The 22,659-nt window shown below is 49.0% G+C and overlaps 2 protein-coding genes across 2 annotated transcripts in view; one reads left to right on the plus strand and one right to left on the minus strand.

Annotated features, from left to right (window-relative positions):
* Positions 1–12,318, minus strand: part of Fkbp6 (FKBP prolyl isomerase family member 6 (inactive)) — a 43,754-nt gene extending 31,436 nt beyond the window's left edge. The window contains exons 1-7 of the mRNA XM_050129310.1: positions 12,106–12,318; positions 11,789–11,906; positions 9,173–9,262; positions 6,718–6,920; positions 5,487–5,606; positions 731–925; positions 271–380 (exon numbers count right to left, since the gene is read on the minus strand). Coding sequence (XP_049985267.1) covers positions 271–380; positions 731–925; positions 5,487–5,606; positions 6,718–6,920; positions 9,173–9,262; positions 11,789–11,906; positions 12,106–12,162 — 893 coding nt within the window. The 5' untranslated portion in view covers positions 12,163–12,318. The remainder of the gene's footprint in view (positions 1–270; positions 381–730; positions 926–5,486; positions 5,607–6,717; positions 6,921–9,172; positions 9,263–11,788; positions 11,907–12,105) is intronic.
* Positions 12,319–14,385: 2,067 nt separating this feature from the next.
* Positions 14,386–22,659, plus strand: part of LOC126492730 (E3 ubiquitin-protein ligase TRIM50) — an 18,606-nt gene continuing 10,332 nt past the window's right edge. Inside the window, exons 1-3 of the mRNA XM_050129304.1 lie at positions 14,386–14,498; positions 15,894–16,305; positions 22,076–22,171. Of these exons, the coding sequence (XP_049985261.1) occupies positions 15,907–16,305; positions 22,076–22,171 (495 nt within the window). The 5' untranslated portion in view covers positions 14,386–14,498; positions 15,894–15,906. The remainder of the gene's footprint in view (positions 14,499–15,893; positions 16,306–22,075; positions 22,172–22,659) is intronic.

Raw genomic sequence — 22,659 nt, forward strand, 5'->3', positions numbered from 1 at the left:
TATACACAAAGGGGTTGTGAAGACTCACTTCTCTAGGAAGGGCTCATCTGCAGGGTGGTACAACAGGAAGGAGGGAAATGCTCAGAAGTGAAGCTTCTTCCCCACTAAGGAACAGCCAGTACAGATCAATGAGCATGCAGGTGGGGTGACTGCCTCTGAGCCAGTTTGGGACAACATTCTTAGCCTGTCCTCTATCCAGATGGTTGGACTAGAATTCTTACAGCTACCTCTCACTGTACCTCTGGTCACACTCCTGCCCCCGGCTCTCACCTGGACAGCTTCTTCAGCTCATTATTGATGTCATGGTTGCAGGGCTGCTCCTTCTGAGCTCGCACTAGAAAATCCCGGGCCTGCTCGTACTCAGTTAGAAGGAGGCAAGCCTGTGAGGAAAGAACAGGGCATTAGATTAAGAGATTAGCATTTGTGGTAGTGGTCCAAGTGAGACCGACTGCTCTGTGTAGGAGTGCGTAAGTGCACATGTGGATGGAGACCACAGGTCAACCTGGCTTCCTCTGGGATCCAGGACTCCCAATTCATCTAGGCTGACTAGCCAGAAAACTCTAGGGACCTACCTGTCTCTGCCTCCCCAGTGAGGGGATATAGCCCCCTGGGCTCTGGAGAATGAACTCAGGCTCCCAGGCTGGCATGCCTGGCAAGTCCTTTATTGACTGAGTTATTACCCCAGCCCCTCTCCCCGCTTCCTTCTCTCGGGCACTTACCCTCAACTCACCTGTCCACACCGGAAGAGAGCCTTGGCGTTCCTTTGGTCAATGAGCAGAGCCTGCTCCCCATAGCGCAGGGCCATGGCAGGTCGGTCTAGCTTCAGATACACAAAGGACAGGTTAAGGAGGACCAGAAGCTCAGCAGGCTCCACTAGGTTCTGCTCCTCACAGATTGCCAAGCGTCGGTGAAGCAGCAACAAGGCCTGAGGAAAGGAGGGAAGACAAAGGGTAAGGAGGGACCGTCCTAAGTCTTTACAAATCACACAGAACTATGACCTAAGGAAGATATTCATCTAGCTGTCAGGAAACAAGGTTATTATATTAAAGTCAGGAGGCTTCTTTTTCTATGTGTGGGATAGGATGTGTGCATGTGAATACAAGTGCCTGTGGAGGTCAGAAGAGAGTGTTAGATCTTCCTGGAGCTGGAGTTACATGTAATCCTGTGCTTCCTAATGTGGATGCTAGGAACTGAACTCAGGTCCTCTGCAAGAGCAATACATGCTCCTGACCACTGAACCAGCTCTCTAGTCCAGTTTGAAGGTTTCTAGCAAAAGGCATATAAACCTGAGTGAGGGAGACAACATGTGTCCTCTATTCTTTTGCCTCAAAAGTAATAAGGACAGTATATCCAACATGAGCCAAGGACTAGCTAAATTCCTGGCACCCACATCAGGTGGCTCACAACTGTGTGTAACCCCAGCTCCATTAGTCACAGCACTTTTACATGCACACATTCCCCAAACAGAAACAGAAACACAGTTAAAAAACAGACATATGGTTTTGAGAAAGTATCTCTCTCTATAGCCCTGGCTGTCTTGGAACTCACTCTGTAGACTAGGCTGGCCTCAAACTCACAGAGATCTGCCTGATTCTGCCTTCTGTCTACTGGGTTAAAGGTGTGCGCCACCACACCTGGCTTCTATTTTATGCAATTTTATTTTATGTATGGATATTTTGCTGTATGTATGTGCCTTACATGTGTGCCTGGTACCCAGAGATCAGGAGAAGGCATCATATTCCCTGGAGTTTTATTTATGAGTTACAGATGGTAGTGAGTCACTATATAGGTGCCATGACTTGGGTCCTCTGTAAGAGAAGTGCTCTAATTTGCTGAACCATCCTTCAGCACCCCATCCCTGCTTTTTGAGACAGGGTTTTTTTTTTTTTTTTTAAGACAGGGTTTCTCTGCGGCTTTGGAGCCTGTCTCTGGAACTAGCTCTTGTAGACCAGGCTAGCCTTGAACTCAGAGATCTGCCTGTCTCTCTCTGCCTCTCAAGTGCTGGGACTAAAGGCATGTGCCACCACCGCCCAGCTTGAGACCGGGCTTTTTTTTTTTTTTTTATAGCCCTGGTAGTCATGGAACTCAACATGTAGACCAGGCTTGCCTTGACCTCACAGAAATCTGCCTGCTTCTGTCTTCTAAATACTGGGGCTAAGGTATGTACCACCATGCTAGCCCCCCTTTTTAATTTTTGAGATAAATGTTTCATATAGTCCACGTTGGGTCTCAAACGCACTACGTAGCAAAGGATGACCTTCAATTTCTTGTTTTTAATTACGTGTATGCATTGTGTGTCTGTGTGTTGTCTGTGGGTATATGCACATGGGTGCAGGTGGTAGTGAAGACAGATAACAGATCCTTTGGAGCTGCCAAATGGGAATGCTGGGAACAGAATCCAAGTCTTCTGTACTCTTAACTGCTGAGCCATGTCTCCAGACCTAGCTTCAACTTCTCATCCTCCTGTCTCCAACCAGGGATTATACCTGGTTTATGCAATTCTGAAGCTGAAACCCAGGGTTTCATGAATGTCGTCACTAACTGAGCTGAATCCCCAGCCCAGGAGGTCTGTTTTCTGGAGAAATGGAACAACAAAGACTACTGACTCTGGAATGGGCAAATGGGAGTGCTGCTAATGGGTGTGTGGACTAGTACTGTTTCCACAGCAGAGAGCCAGGCCTCTGTCCCACTTCTGCTTATCCCATAGCTCGCAAGGTAGCTTGAAACCTAAACAGCCTCAGAGGAGTGACACCAGTCTCTATGGTAAGAGGGACAGAAAATCCTGTAGATGGCAAACACGATGGAAAAAATCAGCTACAACTGGTGGTGGTAGTGATGCTGGGATGAGGATTTTTTAAAATAAACTTTTTTTGGAGCAGTAATAGGGATTTTTTATACTTATATGTATGCATGTTTATGTGCACAAGTGCACACATACCTATGGGCGTATGTACATGCAAGTGCATGTGGAGACCGGAAGATGACCTCAGGTACATGCCTCAGGAGCCATTCACCTTGTTTTTTCAGACAGTCTCTCACTGGCCTGAACCTTGCCTAGTAGATCAGACTAGTTGGCCAGGGAGCCCCAGGAATCTGCTGCCTCTGTCTTCCCCATTTTGGGATTACAAGTAGGCACTACCAAACCTGGCTTTTTTAAGTATGGGTTCTCAGGACAAAGATTATAATGCTTGCTTTCAGCACTTTACTGAGCTATTTTCCCACCTCCCCAGGAAGGTAATTCTTGAAATACCAAATTAAAATACATAAACACATGGGTAAGAAAAAAGTTCACAGCTTAATGAACTTTCATAATTCAAATATACCAGGAAAACATCATGATCAACATCCAGGCCAGACATGGTGTGCACACCTTTCATCCCAGCACTTGGAAGGCAGAGGCAGGTGTATCTCTGTGAGTTCAAGAACAACCTAGTCTACAAAACAAGTTCTGTCCAGCCAAGAGTACACAGTGAGACTCTTTCTCAAACAGACATACAAACAAAAAAAGAATCAACATACAGAGCCAAGTTTGTATCTTATACCTATAACTCCAGCACTTAGGAGGCTGAGTTAGGATTACCATAAACTTGAGGTCAGTCTGGGCTAGACAGTGACCTTGTCTTGGAAAGCAAAAGGAAAAAAGATCAACATAGAGAACATCACCTCACATCACCCAGTCCCTACTCCCCCTCAGTCATTTCCTTCTAGCACAAGAATTTTCTCTGTGTATAATGTATATGGTGTATGTACATGTGTGGGTACATTGGTGTGGCCATTAGGAGGCCACAGGACAATGTCAAGTGTCCTGCTACAGTACTCTACCTCAACAATTCTCAACCTGTGGGTTGAGACCCCTTGGGGGGGGTCGAAGGACCCTTTGACAGCAGTCGCCAAAGACCATTGGAAAGCACAGATATTTACATTATGATTCATAACAGTACAAAATTGCAGTTATTAAGTTGCAACAAAAATAATTTTATGGTTAGAGGGGTCACCACAACATAAAGAACTGTATTAAGGGTCATAGCATTAGGCATATGGAGAACCACTACTTTACCTTATTCCTTTAGACAAGATCTCTCACTGAACTTGGAGCTAGGTTTCAAGTCTCAGTAATCTTCTTGTCTCTGCCTCCCTCAATAATGGGATTGCAGTACACGTGGCCATACTTGGCTTTAAAAAAAATCCTTTATGTGTAAGTATGCAAACTCATGTAAACTTACATATATCATGTGGGTGAAGAAACCCACAGAGGTCAGAAGGGGGCATGAGATTCCCTAAACTTGAGTTACAGGCAGCTGTGAGCCATATGGATGCTGGGAACCAAACTCTGGTCTTCTATAAGAGCAGTAAATATTCTTCTCTGTTACACCATCTTTCCAGCATCCATGCTGGGCATTTTATATAGCTACTGGGATTTCAACACAGATCTTCATGCTTATAAAGCAAACACTCTTACTCATTGAACTATCTCCCAAGCCCCTCTTTTAGTTTGTTGAGACAGGGTTTAGCTAATAAGCCAGGCTGGCCTGGAATTTATAATCCCCTTGCCTTAGCTTCCTGGGTGCTGGGATTACAGGAATGAACAACCAGGCCCATCTTAATGTGATTTTTTTTTTTTTTTACTGAGACAGAGTTTCTCTGTGTAGCCTTGGCTGTCCTGTAACTCACTCTTTAGACCAGGCTGGTCTCTGATGGAGGAGTTAATTTCATTGGTTAATAAAGAAACTGCCTTGGCCCGTTTGATAGGTCAGCCCTTAGGTGGGTGGAGTAGACAGAACAGAATGCTGGGTAGAAGGAAGTGAGGTAAGACGCCTCAGACAGACGTGATGAAGCTCCAGCCCAAGATGGACGTACACTAGAATCTTTCCCGGTAAGAACCACCTTGTGGTGCTATACAGATTATTAGAAATGGGTTAGTCAAGATGTGAGAGTTAGCCAAGAAGAGGCTAGATGTAATGGGCCAGGCAGTGTTTAAATGAATACAGTTTGTGTGTTGTTATTTCAGGGCATAAGCTAGCCAGGCAGCCGGGAGCTGGGTGACAGGAATGCCAATCCGCTGCTCACACTACAGGTCTCACACTCAGGGATCTGCCTGCCTCTGCCTCCTGAGTGCTGGGATTAAAGGCATGCACCAACACTGCCTGGCTTACTGTGATTTTATTAGCAGATGCCCAAGAAGAATAGCAAAGAGATGAAGATTATGCTCTTAAGTTTCCTGGAGCTGGAGCGATGGCTCAGAGGTTAGGAATATTGGCTGCTCTTCCAGAAGATTTAGGTTCGATTCCCAGCACCACATGGTGGCTCAAACTGTCTGCAACTCCAGTTCCTAAAATCAATTCTTAGGGATCAGATGTCCTCTTCTGGCCCTGTAGTCACCAGGCATGCATGTAGTGGACAGACAGATATGCAGATTGCACACCCATCCACGTAAAATTTTTAAAGATGAAAGTATTCTGGATCATACACTTCCAGAGCATTCTTACCCGCTTGTATCTCACTTTGGCATCACAGAAGCGGTTCTGGCGGAAAAGATAGTTGCCAAACTCCCTCTCAGTTGCTGCTACCTTGAGGACCTTCTGAAGTGGAAACTGTTCTTGCTGCTCCTGAAGACCAAAGACAAGCGCAGTGACATGGAACAAGAAGCCCCAGTGGCACAACGGCAGTCATGCTACATTCATCAAAATTTCCCTCTAGGACCATAAACTCTGTTTAGTCCCCTGTGTGTGCAGAGGCCACACATGTGGATGCTGGAACAGGCCCACCTACAGAGCAGTGCGGGTGTCAGTGGCTGCTGTGATCCTCCTCAGATTCCCCCAGAAGCAGAAGCATCCATAGAACCTGAGGGAGTCTGCCAAGCTCAGAAAACTTTGGCACTTCCTGGTTGGTTCAGGTCTCTGGGGTTCTTTATGCTCATGCTGCTATCCTGGTTTCCTATCAGAACCTCCTGCAAAATCCTATCCAGAGTCCCAAATTAGAACCCAGGTAAGTACAGGACCATTTACTCTGTGGAAAGATGTGGGCAAGGTGAGACACTCAACTGAGGTACTGACAGCTTTAATGTACTGTAGAAGACCCAATCATATGGAGAAGCAAAATCTGGAATGAATGCACAGATACCACCACACATGCAGTCGGTAGATGACAACATCATAGAGACATGCATGTGATTGTTGATGGGATTATACACTGTGCTTCTATGGGCTGGGAGTGAAGGACTGCATAGGAACCAAGACTTGGGTTGTAAGGATTGTGACCCAGTACCCTGAGATTGTCTTAGCTTGCACCTCAGTCGTAATTATCTAGTAAAAGCCTCTTTCAGTTCTCAAGGAGGCACCAATTCTCTAGCTTGTTTTTATGGTCCTGGCGATGAAACCTAGGGTTTGTTAATGTTGTCACTCTAGGCAAGAACTCTATCACTGAATTATATCTCCAAGCCTCAATCACCTTCATTAAAGCTACCAGGGCCTAACTTCCTGAAAAGCAGTTACCACCTTATAGTGAGAACTAAGCAAAGGGCCACTAAAATAGCAAACAGCTAATACAGAACCAATCTATACCTTACAGTGTATGTTTTACCTTGGACAGACTTGAGAAGATACCACTGTGTTGGAGGCATGGGTGGAACCTGGAACAGGCAATCTGACAGAAATATCCAAATACAATTCAATCCCTCCCCTTTAGAAAGTACTGGAAAATCTGAGGTATTGAACTTACAGCTGAGAGTGCACAAAACTTGTCTGACTCAGCAGAATCAAGGAAGTCAATCAGCTCAATCTCAAACAGGACAGTGGCATTTGGAGGGATGAGGGGCGGGCACCCCAGGGTGCCATAAGCATAGGTTGGCTTGAACAGGAACCTAGCCAGCTCCCCTCTGCGCATGCTTAGAAGGCCCAGCTCCATGCCCCAGAGTGTAATATCTGGAAGAAAGGACAGAGAACTCAAATGACGCTCACCCGCATCCCATTCAAAGTCACGAGTTTCTCCCTACTCCAAGTGTATGTGCCAATCCAAGTCTTTTGCCCTGGTGCCCCAACTCAATGCCCGGTCTTGTCTCTGCTGTCCTGCTTTCTCCAAATGCCATCTTTCACAGGCTCCATCTCTATCACATGCTCTGTTCTTTCTTCAAAGCTCTCTTCCCTCAATGTCTGTGGGCTGCTCTAACTGAAATTCTTCAGGATTTTTTCCTTTATGTTTATGTATGTTTTGCCTATATGTACCACATTCATGTAATGCCCTCAGAGACCAGAAGAGGGCATCAGATCTCCAAGAACTGGAGTTACAGATGGTTGTAAGCCATCACGTGGGTGCTGTAAATTGAACCTAGTTGGCTGGAAAAGCAGTCAGTACTCTTAACTTTAGAGGCATCTATCTCTCCACTCCCCTAGTTGAGATCTTATTCAAACCTCAGGACTCTCATCTCAAGCTTTCTTTTCTATGTAGTGCATGTGGCCCTGCCAGAAGGAAAGTAATTATAATTTCATTAAGCAGACCCAGAACATTCCCCAAAGCTCCATATTTCATTCAATTCTATGAAGTTAGTTTCTGGATTAAAGGCCAACCTCCCCCACCCTAGTAACATGCACAAGGACAGGGTTCTCATCATCTGGGCATGGTCTGAGATCTGTGTGTGTTGTTGTGTATTACATGTGCATGTGGATGCTAAGGGACAATCCTAGGTCACACTCCTCAGGTGGCATCTACCTTGCCAGGATCTCTCATTGTCCTGGAGTCTGGTAAGTAAGCTAGGCTGATTGGCCAGAGAGCCCCAAGGATCCATCTGTTTCTGCCTGCCTCTCTACACTGAGATTATAAGCATACACTATCACATTTGGCCTTCTTTTAAAAATTATTTATTTATTTATTTATTTATTTATTTATTTAATTTATTTATTTATTTTGGTTTTTCGAGACAGGGTTTCTCTGTAGCTTTGGTGCCCGTCCCGGAACTAGCTCTTGTAGACCAGGCTGGCCTCGAACTCCCAGAGATCTGCCTGCCTCTGCCTCCTGAGTGCTGGGATTAAAGGCGTGCACCACCACCGCCCGGCTTGTTTTTTTAAATGTGGGTTCTGTGGGATGGAAAATAGGTCCTCATGCTTGTACGGCAAGCACTTCACTGACTGAGCCATTCTCCCAGATCCTACAATTTCACCACACATGCTGGGGAGTTAAGTATTCACTACATTTATTTGATAAATGCACAAGGAAAAGTGCCCAGTGGATCCATGTGCATGTTTATCATTTCCTCACTCAGCGCTGGGGCAGGAGGCTTTTGAATTCAAGGTCAGTGTGGGCTGTACAGTGAGATTCTGTCTTAAAAGATGCCCTGTAGCTGGAGAGATGTCTTAGCAGTTAGAGCACTTGCTTATTGGGTTTGGTTCCAAGTAACTACATGGTGGCTCAAAACCACCTAACTCCAGTTCCAGTTCTAGCAGACTTGGCACCCTCTTCTGGCCTCTGCAGGTACTGGGTACATACACACATGTGGACAACATATGCATAAAATTAAAAAAAATCAAGACTAGAAAAAAATTCCCAATGGGTAACTTAGATGCCAAGATAGATAACTTTGCCATGTAGGCTATCACTCAAAAATAAAGTCCTAAGAAGAAGTGACATATAACCTGGGTGCCTCCCTGAAAACTAACATCAGCTACCAACTGTAAGAACCTGTTCTTAAAGGAGTCAAGATCATGACGGGGAAACCCACAGAATCAGCTGACCTGAGCTGAGCTAGTAGGAGCTCACTGACTCTGGACTGACAACTGGGGAACCTGTATAGGACTGAACTAGGTTCTCTGAATGCAGGTGACAATGGTGTGGCTTAGGCAGTATGAAGAGCCACTGGCAGTGGGACCAAGATCTAACCAAAATGCATGAACTAACTGTGGAGCCCATTCTCTATAGAGAGATACCTAACTCAGCCTAGGCATAGCGGATGAGGGGAGGGCCTTGATCCTGCCTCAGTGAGGTGATGGGACAAACTTAGTTGACTTCTCAGGGGAGACCTTACCCTCTGAGGAGCGGGTGGGGTGGGGGAAGATGGGAGGAACAGAGTGGGAACAGAGGGGGAACTGGATTGGTATGTAAAAAAATAAAAACCCCCTGAATATTGTGACAATCCTAAAACATGTCATGTCTTCGTTTGCCTAGAGGCCCCAGACGACCTTACCTTCCCCGAGTTTCATCAGTCGAGGTGCTTTCCTAGAGTAGTTAGAATCGAAAGGCTTGTCCATGTGCTCCAGGTACGCAGAATATTTCACTAGGGCAAAGGGAGAAAAGCGCAGTGTGAGGAAAACATTACAAAGACATCCCCAGAACCATCACATCAACACCACAGGGAAACACAGCAATTAGCAGGGTTATGTCTATAACCCCAGCACTTGGGAAGCAGAGATAGGAGCACCCGACACAGGAGTCCCTGTCTAGGATAAAAGAAGAATTAAATGAGTTTCAACTGCCCGGCGCCCAGATCCACAGGAAAGCTCTTGTGGTATTCTGAATCTCTCTCAGTCCTGAGGTTCAAGGGCTCTCCTGATGAATCTCAGCTCTCTGTTCACAGTGGCATAAAGGGGAGATCAGGAACATACTTTTTTTTTTTTTTTTTTTTTTTTTTTGATTTTCAAGACAGGGTTTCTCCGTAGCTTTTTGGTTCCTGTCCTGGAACTAGATGAGGCTGGCCTTGAACTCGCAGAGATCCGCCTGCCTCTGCCTCCCACCACCTCTGCGCCACCACCGCCTGGCCTCATGCTTTACTTCTTAAAACCCTGAGGCAGGCAAGGGTAGCAGCCATTTGTCAGCCCAGATCTGCAGAAGCTAAGGCAGGCAGAGTGCCAGTTTAAGGCTGGCCTGGAATATAGATCCTATATTTGGAAAAAAAAAAAAGCAAGACTGGGCTTGGTGGCACATGCCTTTAACCCCAGCGATGAGGCAGAGACAGGTGGATTTCTTTTTTTTTTTTTTTAAAGCTTTATTTAACCTTATTTCATGTACATTGGTATAATGATGTCAGATTCTCTGGAACTGGAGTTACAGACAGCTGCAAGCTGCCATGTGGGTGCTGGGAATTGAACCCCGGTCCTCTGTAAGAGCAATCTGTGCTCTTAACCACTGAGCCATCCCGCCAGACCATGGATTTCTGAGTTTAAACTTAGCCTGGTCTATATATGTCCTGGTCTACATATGGAGCTACAGGCCAGCCAGGGCTACAGAGTGAGACCCTGTCTCAAAAACTAACAAAAAAAAAAAAAAACAAAACAAAGGCCGGATGATAGTGGCACAGGCCTAATAATCCAAGCACTTGGGAGGCAGAGGCAGGTGGATCTCTGTGAGTTCAAAACCAGTCTGGTCTACAGAGTGAGTTCTAGTACAGGTTCCAAAGCTACTTAGAGAAAACCTGTCTCCACAAACCAAAAACAAACAAATAAAACAAAGGCTGGGGGTGTAGCTCAGTTGGTAGAATGTTTGACTAGCATGTATGAGGCCCAGAGTTCCATCCCCAGCACCAGATAGACCAGGCATGGTGGCATAAATGAGCAATCTCAACAGTTGGGGGGTAGAGGCAGGAGGATCAGAAGTTCTAGTCATCTTTGGCTACATAGGATTTTGAGACTGTTTCTCAAAGAGCAAACCTTCTCCATTCAAGAGAAGCACATCCAGTCCTTTAAAATGCCATATTTTGGAAAAATGCAACCAATTACCTGAAGACACCTAGGTTCTAGGTTCAGTCCCCAGCACCTTGAAACAAGGTGTCATGAAGTCCATTTGGAACCAACACAACTCACGCGCCAAGTCAATGCAGAAAACAGAAATGTATTGTAATCAAGCCACTGCTGAGCAGTCAGGGCCGCAGAACAGACTGCAGCTGACCCCAGCCAGAATGTTAGAGCTTTTAAGCCTGGAGAGCACAAACATCTGTGCCAAATTACAGCTGCGTTTGTCCACCAATCAGGATCCAGGAATAGGGGGTCTGTCCTAGGAACATCTGTTCTGTGGCACACTGACCATATTCTCATTGGCGGGTTTACTCAAGTGCAGCGGGGTGGCCTGCCCACCACTCATGTCTCACATTGCCAACCAGGACGTCAGTTACCCAGCCAGGTCTGGAGAGATCTTGGCAACTTAAATTTTATTTAACCCTTACTCAAAACGGAAGTTCCATCCACAATGGCTTCAGTTTGGTTCCTTGTTACAAACGAATGCTCTAAACCAACCAGGAAGATCGGTGTACACGGTTGTGATGCCAACACCTGGGATGTAGGGGAAGGATCGGGACTTCAGGGTCATCCTCTGGTACACAGGAGGTTGGAATTCGGTCTGCGCTATTTTTGTGCCCGTGTTTCAGGAACAAAACAAAACAACATAGGTAAACAGCAGGGCTGGGGATGGAACTCAGCTGGCGGTGGTTTGCCTAGCATGCTCAAGCCCCTGGGCTCTGTCTCGGGCACCACATAAAATGAAGTCCTGCCCACCCGTAATTTCAACACAGTGACAAGTGTCAGGAATGCTGGGCGGTGGTGGCGCACGCCTTTGATCCCAGCACTCGGGAGGCAGAGGCAGGCGGATCTCTGTGAGATAGAGGCCAAGGCCAGCCTGGTAACAGACTGAGTTCCAGGACAGGCTCCCCCCCAAGATGAATGAATGAATGAATGAATGAATGAATGAATGAATGAAAGAAAGGTGTGAGGCGTTCAAGGTCATCCTCAGCCTACACAAGACCGTTAGGGGGCCAGTCGGGGTTGCATAAACAGTTTCCCAGGGACGAAACGCGGCCTAGTGGCCTCCGTACCCAGCACGGAGGCATCGGGCGTCACGGGATCGCCGGCGCCCTCGCGGATGATGTCCTTCAGCACACCTCGGTCCCCAGAAATGTCCAGCATCCGCTGGCTCAGCCGCTCATAGGGAGACTGGAAGAGAGAAAGCCACAGGCCTCAGGCGCGGCAGCCACGGGCTCGCCACCCGGGCCGGCGTCCCGCTCCCGCCCTCACCTGGCCCGGGACTTCGCCTCCTTCCGGGGCTCCCGGACCGCGGGTGCTGCCACCCATGGCCGCGATCCGACTGCTCCCCGGCTCGTGCCCCCAGGTCCCCGACCCCCCCGCTCCGTACCTGGCAGTCGTCGCGCGACGGCGGGATTCCGTTCCTGAGGCGCGAGAAGACGCTCATCTTGCCGCTCAACGGTCACCAAACGCCTCGCCGGAAACAAGCCCGGAAGTGAGGCGCGGGCGCGTGTAGTGCACGAGAAGCACACGTGATTGATGCCGTGGGCATGCGCCGAGGCGTCTCCCAGCATGCGCCACACACGGAGCAGCGGAGCGGAGAGGCTGGAGCAAAGCCTGATGGGGGCTCGAAGGCTAGGCTCAGAGCCTTTCTTTATGGTTCTGTCTTGTCACAGGTGGAACAGATCGCCACATTAGTGACTTACAGCGACACCGGCCTTTTAGCCTCAGGTGCGAATAGTTAGCTGTCAATAACTTATTTTTGTGTGATACTGAGGATTGCATGTGGTCAGTAATAACAAGTGTCCCAATGCTGGACAGCATCCCCGTAGATGCCCGTCTCTCAACAGCGCGTCCAGCCCTTTCACTGAGGAGTCTAAGCAGGCTCTCTGCTGCTGAGCTATGTCCTTGACCCAAAACTTCACCTTTTCTTTAAAAACGTATTTATTCATTTGTTTTTTCAAGACAGGGTTTCTCTGTGTAGCCCTGGCTGTCCTGGAACTCACTGTAGACCAGGCTGGCCTCCGGAGTGCTAGGATTCAAGGTATGTGTGCCATCACAATTGGCTCCAAGACTTCAGAATTTGAAAGTTCGTAATTTAGTGACATTTATGGAAAGGAGCCTTATGTCAAAGAGTACAACGCCTCAGATTCTCAAACAGTGGACTGAGTTAGGGGTGTAATTTGGTGATAGAGACCTTTTGCAGCATGCTCGCGACCCTGGTTCTAGCTCCCAACAAGACAAGAAACAAACGAGGCCAGGCAAGATGGCCAAGTGGGCAAGGTGCTTGCCACCAACCCTGACAACCAGGGCCCGCAGGTGGAAGGAGAGAACAGACTATTGCAGGTTGTCCTCTGCCCTCCCCATGTATAAGGGGGCCTGTGCCTGCAAACACACAGTAGATGTTAAATAAATAAAGGCAGCTAGTGTCCCATTCCCACGCTCACTGGGCCCAGGGTTTCATCCCCTTCCAGAACAGTCACCGTCTTGATTGGGAGCCTGGACTGGCAGGGGACAAGGGACTGACACCGGAAATGCTCTACAATTTGATCTGTCTTGTTTTGCTTTTGAGACAGTCTCAGGAGGCCCAGGATGGCTTTGAACTTGTGTACCTGAGGATGAATTTGAACCTCTGGCCTACTGTCAGCACTTCCCAAGTTCCAGGATTACAGGTATTCACTAGCCTGTTCAGTTTACACACTTGAGAGTGAACATACACAGGTAAGATATACATCACTACATCACACTGTGAGGTTAAATCTGTTTATGTCGGGGACTGGGGAGATGGCTTGTAGCGAGCTGCATGGAATCACACCTGATGGAGATGTATAATCAACTCCTATGGCTAAAGTCTGACTTACGCCTGATCACGCAATGATCATCAGCTGTTTGCATATGTGTGGGCCTATGTGAGAGCCCACCTGGCAATCCGGGATTGGCAGCCCATGCCTACTTAAGGGCTGGGAGAGGTTTGCCCGGGGAGAGAGGGGAAGAGAGAAAGAAAGTGAATAAAATCCTGGAATAAACTGCAGTGAGAAGAGCTCTGGTGTGCCGCGCGTCATCCTTGTGGGTCGAGGGTGGCCGTGACAAGGGCTCAGAGGTTAAGAGCACTGGCTGCTCTTCCAAGGACCTGAGTTCAGTTCCCAGCAACCACATGGTGGCTCACCACCATCTACAATGAGATATGGTGCCCTCTTCTGGTATGCGGAACACTGTATTAATAAACAAATCTGTTTATATTACACCTCAAATGAAAATAAAATCAGAATAAGCAGTGTTTTTTCATTGTTTTGCATACACACACACACATCTCATCCTAACCTACAAAACGAGAAAATCTAATAAATAAAATACCTTTAAAATTCTCTGTGTGTGTAGGGGGGTGGTAATTCAGAAACATGCCTGTCATAGCACATAACCTGCTCTGATTTGGAGTTCTTAAGTACAGAAGGCATGCTTGCTTGCCCCTCCCCCATCCTGGGCAAGGCCACTATCTGCCTGTCTAGGTTATCAGCAAGGACCCAGCAGAGGCTGCCGCCTCAGTCTCGTGGCGTGACCCACTTTCCACCTGATTCTGGATGACCTTGGGGACACAGGTGTTGCTGGGAAAGGGGAGGGAAGAGGAGAAGGGGCGGACACCAGGCAGTGGAAGCTGTGTCCAGCTGGGCACCTCGGGTCTGTGTGTCAGCTGTCCCATTCTGGGAGGAAGAAAAGGCTTGCGGGAGCAGACCGAGCTGCTGGTTTGAGACCCCCGTGGGAGGCCTAGTGACCACAGGAGATCAGGTAATGCAATAGTGGCAGTGGGGACAGGGCTGCTCTCGTGGTCAGTGGAGACCTCATTTCTGTTTCCATAGGGAGCAGGTGGGAGATGAGTACCAAAGCCTCCCCATCCCAGACTCTCGGTGGATAATGTTGTTCTGGGACAAGGGACTTGGCCCTTGGTGCTGGAGATGTAGCTAGTGACTAGGTACTGACTTGCCAAATATGCTTGAGGCCCAGGGTTTTATACCCAGCACTGTATAAAGCAGGTGTAGTGGGGCATACCTATGATCCCAGCATTCCCTGTGTTCTACACCCAGCACTGTATAACCCGATGTAGTGGGAGCATACCTATGTTCCCAGCATTCCTAGTTCTCCAATCCCAGGTGGAGGAGGAGGGTCAGGGGTTCAGTTTCATCTGTGGCTACATACAACATTCAATTCTGTAACCGCTTACATGAACCTTATCTCTAAAGAAAAAAATTAACAAACAATCTTGCTTTAAGATTGCCTGGGTGGGAGCTGGGCGGTGGTGGCGCACGCCTTTAATCCCAGCACTCGGGAGGCAGAGGCAGACGGATCTCTGCGAGTTCGAGACCAGCCTGGTCTACAAGAGCTAGTTCCAGGACAGGTTTCAAAACCACAGAGAAACCCTGTCTCGAAAAAAACCAAAGGAATATATATATAGATTGCCTGGGTGGGCTGGGTGGTGATGGCACACACCTTTAATCCCTGCACTTGGGAGGGATGGGCAGGTGGATTTCTATTAACTCAAGACCAGCTGGGTCTACAGTGAGTTCCAGAATAGTCAGGTCTACACAGAGAGATGCTCTCTTGAAAAATAGAGAGAGAGAGAGAGAGAGAGAGGAGACTCCTTCTTAAAGTAGAATCTTGCTTAAAGTAAGACTCCTTCTTAAAGTAGAATCCTTGAAGCTGGGACTATGGAATCTCTATGACAGTTTAGTGAAACCCTGTCTCAAAATAAAAAGGGGAGGGGCACTAAAAAAAAGAAGAAGGTAAAGAGAAAGCTGAGTGAGGCTTTACTTTATCAGTAGAGTGCTTGCCCGGTGTGTGCAGGGCCCTGTGTTCAATCCCCGATGCTGGGGGAGGGGGTCATATCTCCATGTGACTTTTGTGGTGCTGGGGATGGAACCCAGGACCTCGTGTGCTGGGAAAGTGGCTGTACCTCTCTGAGTTACCCTCCCAGTTGAGTATATCCAGACCCATAGTGACCATTTTTTTCCATTTAAGTCCTTTTTATTTTCTGGATGGGGAAACTGAGGCTGAAGGTCATAGTGGGTCGAGGTCGCAATCCAGGGCTGGCATCCTCCCTAAGCTTTCAGCATCTCTTGGATTGGGGGCAAAAAAGGACAAGGGGAGGGAGTGGCAGGATAGAAGTGGCCGCCACCTGTGTTGCAGCTGAACTGTGTGCATGGCGTGGCGAGTGACTGTGCCCGAGCTACAGGACCAGCTGCAGTGTCCCATTTGCCTGGAGGTCTTTAAGGAGCCCCTGATGCTACAATGCGGTCATTCCTACTGCAAAGACTGCCTGGACTCCTTGTCCCAACACCTGGACTCCGAGCTGCGCTGTCCCGTGTGTCGTCAGTGGGTAGACTGCAGCAGCTCCCCGCCTAACGTTTCCTTGGCGCGGGTGATCGATGCCCTGAGGCTCCCGGGAGACACGGAACCCACCGTCTGCGTGCACCACCGAAACCCTCTCAGCCTCTTCTGCGAGAAAGACCAGGAATTCATCTGTGGTCTCTGCGGCTTGCTGGGCTCCCACCAACACCACCGAGTCACACCTGTCTCCACCGTCTACAGTCGCATGAAGGTGCGAGGGGAGGGCGGGCCGCTGGGCGGGGGAGGAGCGGAGCCAGGGGCAGCTCTCCTGAGCTCTCTTGCGCCGCCACTCGGTGGAAGAAGTCTACTGTACCAAGGCTCCATTACACACATTCAACTCCTTGGGAGCCTATGCCCAACAAATACAAGCATGCGTTCATTCATTGGGTTTTAACGTTGATTTGTTTATTGACTGTGTGCACCGTGTACCATGGCATGCAGAATCAAAAGACAACTTGTGGAAGTCAGTTCTCTCCTTCCATGCGGGGCCTCATTCATTGATTTGGAGCAGCTGCTTATGCCAGGTGCTGGGGATCACGGCTGCAGGAATGAAGGGGAGTCCCTCCGCCTTCACCCTCTTTTTCTTTGCATCTCTGGCTTATTTTATTTTGTTTTGCTGACTGTGCTAGATACGGAACTCAAGGCTCAGTGTATAGCTTAAGCAGCACTCTAGCCCGAAGCGACATCACCAGGTCTCCTTCAGTTCAGTGGGATGTTTGTGGTTCAGTGGTTCGTCTGAGGCAGGGTTTTAGTATTGGCAGCTCAGGCTGGCCTTGAACTCACTGTGCAGCCCAGATTGGCCTTCGGCTCTACATCTTCTTGTCTTATTCTTCACAGAGCTGAGATTACAGGCATGCACCGGCATTGATTTTTTTTTCTTTTTACAGTTTTTATTCATGTCTGTGTGGACACACGTGTGCATGTGTGTGGAGGTCAGGGGACAACTTCCAGGAATCTGTTCTCTTCTCCCACCACGTAGGTCCCAGGATCCAAACGCCAGGCTGCATCTGCTGAGCCCTATCATTGGCCTGGCTTCTTGAGAGCTCCTAAGTCTGTCTATTCACCAGCACGAGGGCGGGACCTGTGTTCCCTGCTGTGTTTCAGGGGCTACAGCAGCGGTTCTCAACCACTGTGGGTCACGATCCCTTAGGGTGAACCTGCCCTTTCACAGGGCTTGCCTATTAGATATCCTGCATAGCAGATGTTTCCATTATGATTCTAAGAGTAGCAAAATTACAGTTATGAAGTAGCAAAAAATGTCTTGTGGTTGGGGGTCACCACAGCATGAGGAACTATATTAAAGGGCCCCAGCATTAGGAAGGCTGAGAACCACTGATCTACAGCTGGAGCTGGCAAGTGGTGAGTATTCAAAATAAATATGTTAAATTGAATCCCCCAGTTCATGGACCTCAGGTGAACAGATCAACATCTATTCTTTAAAAAAAAATTCAAATGTAATATATGTAATGCTTAAGAGTCACATGTATAAGGCTGGGAGCATGGCTCAGTGGTAGAGCCCCTGCCTAGAATCCCCCAGTGAGGGGCTGGGGCATGGCTCAGTGGTAGAGCCCCTGCCTAGAATCCCCCAGTGAGGGGCTGGGGCATGGCTCAGTGGTAGAGCCCCTGCCTAGAATCCCCCAGTGAGGGGCTGGGGCATGGCTCAGTGGTAGAGCCCCTGCCTAGAATCCCCCAGTGAGGGGCTGGGGTGTGACTTAGAGGCAGAGAGTTTGCCTAACAGGTGCAAGGCCCTGGATTTCCCCAGCACCAGAAGGAAAGACAGAATATTATATGTATAAATTTGTAAGTGGGACTGAAAGAGGTTAGTTTTATTGTTCTTTTTTGACCTGGAAAGACAGGTAGGACACCAGGGCTGGGCAGTGCCCGTGCCTTTGACTGACATGTGCACACTGGGTGTCTGATATGTGCGATCCTGTGCCTGTGTCTGCTACAGCAAACAGTGGGGCAGTGGGGGCAGAAGTCCCACAGGCCTGGAAGCTGCATCACTCGGGATCTGAGAGTCCTGGGTGTCAGAGGCCCAGGTTAGATACTTACTTCTGACAAGAAGCAACTTAAGGAAGGAAGGGTTTATTGTGGCTCATGATTTGAGGGTACAGTCCATCATGGTGGAGAAGGCATGGCGGCAGGAGCAAGAGGCGCTGGCCACACCCACAGCAGGAAAGCAGAGAGAGATGGATGCTGGTGCTCAGCTCACTTTCTCCTTTTCTCTCAGTCCTGGACCCATGGCCTGGTGCCTCCCACACTCAGGTTAGGTCTGTCTTCTGGACTAAACCACTGTAGATACACCTTCACAGCCATTCCAGAGATCCATACCCATGTTCTTTATTAATCTAGTCAATTAAGATTAACCATCACAGTGATCATGCACCCTGCAAAGTCACAAGTAGTCAGGGAAGGCTTCCTGGAGGAAGTGGACTTCCAACCTGAGATCTGAATCACAAGGACAATAAGGGGAAAAAAGGAGAGGAGGAGAGGAGGAGAGGAGGAGGAAGAGGAAGCAGCACCTGCAAAGGAGCCGGAGGCATATGGGAGCCCTTCCAGCACTGGAGAGATGGCACAATGGTGAGGGCACTTGCTGCACGAGGGCCTGAGTTTGAATCTCCAGCACCTGTGTAAAAAGCCAGTGGGTTGGAAGAAAGAGACAGGAGGATGGCTGGGGTTGTTGGCTGCCAGCCTACCTTCAACATCATGGAGAGACCCTGTCTCAGGGGACCAGGGCTGGCAGTGTGATAGAGCAGGACACCTGACATCCTCCTCTGGGCTCCACAGGCGTGCAAATGGGCACGCACACATACACGCACGCGTGCTGTCCCACAGTTCAGTAGGGAAAGTGAGGTGGAGAGCCAGACCTGGTGGTAAATACTTCTAGTCCCAGGCCTAGAAATGTAGATGCAGGAGAGTCAGAAGTTCAAAGCCAACCTTGGTTATATATCAGGCTTGAGGACAAATGGAGTTACATAAAACCCACTTTTAAAAGGGAAAGAGAGCGAAGGAGGAGAGGGAGAAGAGGGAGGATGGAGAGAGGGAGAGTGGGGGGGGGGGTAAGAAGGAAGAAAAGAGCCGGGAGGTGGTGGCTCACGCCTTTAATCCCAGCACTCGGGAGGCAGAGGGCAGCCTGGTCTACAAGAGCTAGTTCCAGGATAGGAACCAAAAGCTACGGAGAAACCCTGTCTCGAAAAATAAAAAAAAAAAGAAGGAAGAAAAGAAGGGCCAGGCATGGTGGCACATGGGAGGCAGAGGCAGGCAGATCTCTGTGAGTTCAGGGCCAACCTGGTCTACATAGTGAGTTCTAGGCCAGCCAAGGCTATATAGTGAGGCCTGTCTCTAACAGACAAACATAAAATAAAGGGGAAATGAAAAAAGAGAGGGAGGGAGGGAGAGATTGGAACCAGATGGGACAGGCAAGTAAGCAGGACCCAAGTCATGGAAGCCTGGATGAGCCAGGAAGGGACCTAGAGTTGATTTAGAAACCATGGGCAGGTGGTGGTCTCTGGGGTTGTAGCCTGGCAGTGATGTGGTCAGATCTCCCTGGTTGGAGAGTGGACTGGAGTGAGGCTGAAGGCTGCATTCGTGTTTGCAGAGACCGGAAACCAACAAGAGAAAGAGGTAAGGAAGTCCGGATAGGCTGGGATGCTTGGGAGGAAGATGAGGGAAAACCTGAGGCCGGAAGGTGGGAAGGAGGCAGCATGCGAGGAGCCACAGCATCGCAGGCAGGGGGGCTGCCATGAGAGGGATGCAGGAGTCCACACCTGGGGGATGCCATTACTGGGGGCCAGGCAGAAAGAGATGGAAGACACAGACGAAGCCACGAGCAGCAGAGCTTAGGATATGGAGTGAGAGCCGGAGGGCTGGCTCAGCAGTCTTGTGAGCACACACTGCTCTTGCAGAGGATCCGTGTTTGGTTCCCAGCTCCCATGTCAGGTGGCTCACAGCCACTTGTGCCTCCAGCTGCAGGGGAATACCATGCCTCGGGCCTACTTGGGCACCGACACTTACGTACACACCTCCTCCCCCACAGTTACACACACACGAACACTCACATAATTAAATCTGTTTTAAAATCCTTGCATGGGGCAAGGGCTGTGGAGACAGCTTAGCCAGTACAGTGCTTGCTGTGTAAGCATGAGCAATTGAGTTAGATTTCCTAGACCCACATCAAAAGTTGGGGTATGGTAGTATATGCTGGCAAAGCAACACTTAAGAGGCTTGGGGCTTCCTGAGCAGCCATCCTGCCTAGCTGAATTAGGGGAGCCCCAAGACAGTGACAGGGCCTGTCTCAAAACACAAGTTGGAGAGTACATGAGGAGTAACACCTTAGGTTGACCTTTGGCCTCCACACACATGTGCATCTGCACATACATAGACATGCATGCACACAGGATATGGGGAGAGAGAGAACAGTAGTGGACTGTGGCATTCTGGGAATCAGAGAGCACAGCACTTGAAGATCAGCTATCTGTCTATGAGGCCTGGAAGGGAGCACTGAATGTAGGATGTGGCTGCCCACGCCTGTAATTCCAGCGCTCCGGAGTTCTGAGGCGGTAGGACCAAAAGGTAGAGGCTATCCTGGAGTACTTACAGGGGAGTCTGTCTCAAAAACAGAAAAGGAGCTGGGTGGTGGTGGTGGCACATGCGAATCCCAGCACTCAGGGAGCAGAAGCAGGTGGATCTATGTGAGTTCGAGGCCATCCTGGTCTATAGAGCGTGTTGCAGGTCAGGCTCCAAAGCTATACAGAGAAACCCTGTCTCGAAAAACCAAAAACCAACCAATCAAACAACGAAAGCCAACGACAGCAAAAAAGCAAACAACACGGGAAGTAGGAGGATCTGAGTTGGCAGCTGGGTCAGTGAGACAGCTCAGCACATAAGAGCATCTGCTGTGCAAGTGTAAGGACCTGAGTTCAATCCCCGCATATGGTAGAAGGAGAGAACCAACTCCTTAGAGCTGTCTCCTCCTGACCTTCACACGTGCCTTGGCATGTACATGTACACACACACAATTTTTTATAAAGATTTGCTGATTGTTTTTTTTTTTTTTTTTTAGACTAGGTCTCAAAACATTATCCTTCTGGCCTGGAACTCACTATGGAGCACAGGCTGACCTGGAACTCATGATCTTCCTGACTCAGTCTTCTGAGAGCTGGGAATGCAAGCGTGTGACTTGCCTGTTTATCTTCCTCTCCCTGTGGTCCAATTCACTGACCTGATCACAGTGTGCTCTGTTTAAGGGGTGACCATCAGGGATCCATCCTGAGACTGTTGGAAATGCTCTGGGGTCTGCCTGTCTAGGGAGAGAACATGGCATCAGATGCTCCTGCATACCTGGGCTTGCTTGCTTCTTTTTTTTTTTTTTTTGATAATTTCTAGATTTGTTTTATTATTTTATGTGCACGAGTATTTTGCCTGCATGTCTGTGTGTGTATCATGTGTATACCTGGAAAGGAGGTCAGGAAAGGGTGCCAGATCTCCTGGGACTGGAGTTAGAGATGGTTGTGAGCTGCCACATGGGTGCTTCAAATCAAACCACTGAGCAATTTCGCCAGCCCCTTGTTCTCCTGATCTTCCTTGCCTGGCCCTTCACTTTCCCTGCTTCCCTTTCCTTCCCTCTGCCTCCCGTCTCCTTCTTCCTCCATCTCTCTCCCCTCTTCTTCCTCTCTCCCCTCTCTTTCTCCCTTTCCCACCCGTTCCCTTCCTCACCATTCCCTTTCTCTTTCCCTCCCAGACATAGTCTGGTTAAATACAGTGTAGGTTGGCCCTGAGCTGCCTCAGCCTCCCGCGTACTGGCTGATAGGTGTGCACCATTACGCCCCTCTTCCTTAAGTACTCTTCACTGTGTGTGGAGGGCACTGGGACGCTCTGCTTCCGGCTCTGGCCCCACTGTCGTGGTCACCGACACTCCCGAGAAGGGAAATGGTTTGTGCTGTACGAGAGCTGCTCACAGGACCATGGCATGTCACCTCCAGGAAGAACTTGCAGGCCACTTATCTGAGCTGAAGGAGGAACGGAGGAAAGTGGAGGAGCACATTGGCAAATTGGTGAACAACAGAACCCGGATTATCGTAAGTCCCTTCCCTCCACCTGGGGCCCTAGATCCAGCTATCCCATCTCCTACAGATTTCAGGTTCCTACTCCCTTCTCCTCCCCAACTGCCATTCCCTCTTTCTGACAGGGTCTTGTGTAGCCCAGGCTGATCTTGAACTCTTGATGTAGCTGAGAATTACCTTGACCTTCTCACCCCTCTACTTCCTCTTGCGGAGTGCTGGGATCATAGGTGTGCCCTCCCATGCCTGGTTTATACAGTGCTGGGGATTGGACCCAGCGCTTCATACATGCTAGGCAGGTGCCCTCCTGCTGAACCACATCCCTGGGAGATTCTAGTTAAGAGCTCTAGCACTGCCGGGCGATGGTGGCGCACGCCTTTAATCCCAGCACTCGGGAGGCAGAGGCAGGCGGATCTCTGTGAGTTCGAGACCAGCCTGGTCTACAAGAACTAGTTCCAGGACAGGCTCCAAAGCCACAGAGAAACCTTGTCTCGAAAAACCAAAAA

This window comes from Alexandromys fortis, unplaced genomic scaffold (assembly GCF_014885135.2).
Source record: "Alexandromys fortis isolate MF-2015 unplaced genomic scaffold, M_Fortis_MF-2015_v1.1 scaffold_312, whole genome shotgun sequence".
NCBI classification, from domain to species: Eukaryota; Metazoa; Chordata; class Mammalia; order Rodentia; family Cricetidae; genus Alexandromys; species Alexandromys fortis.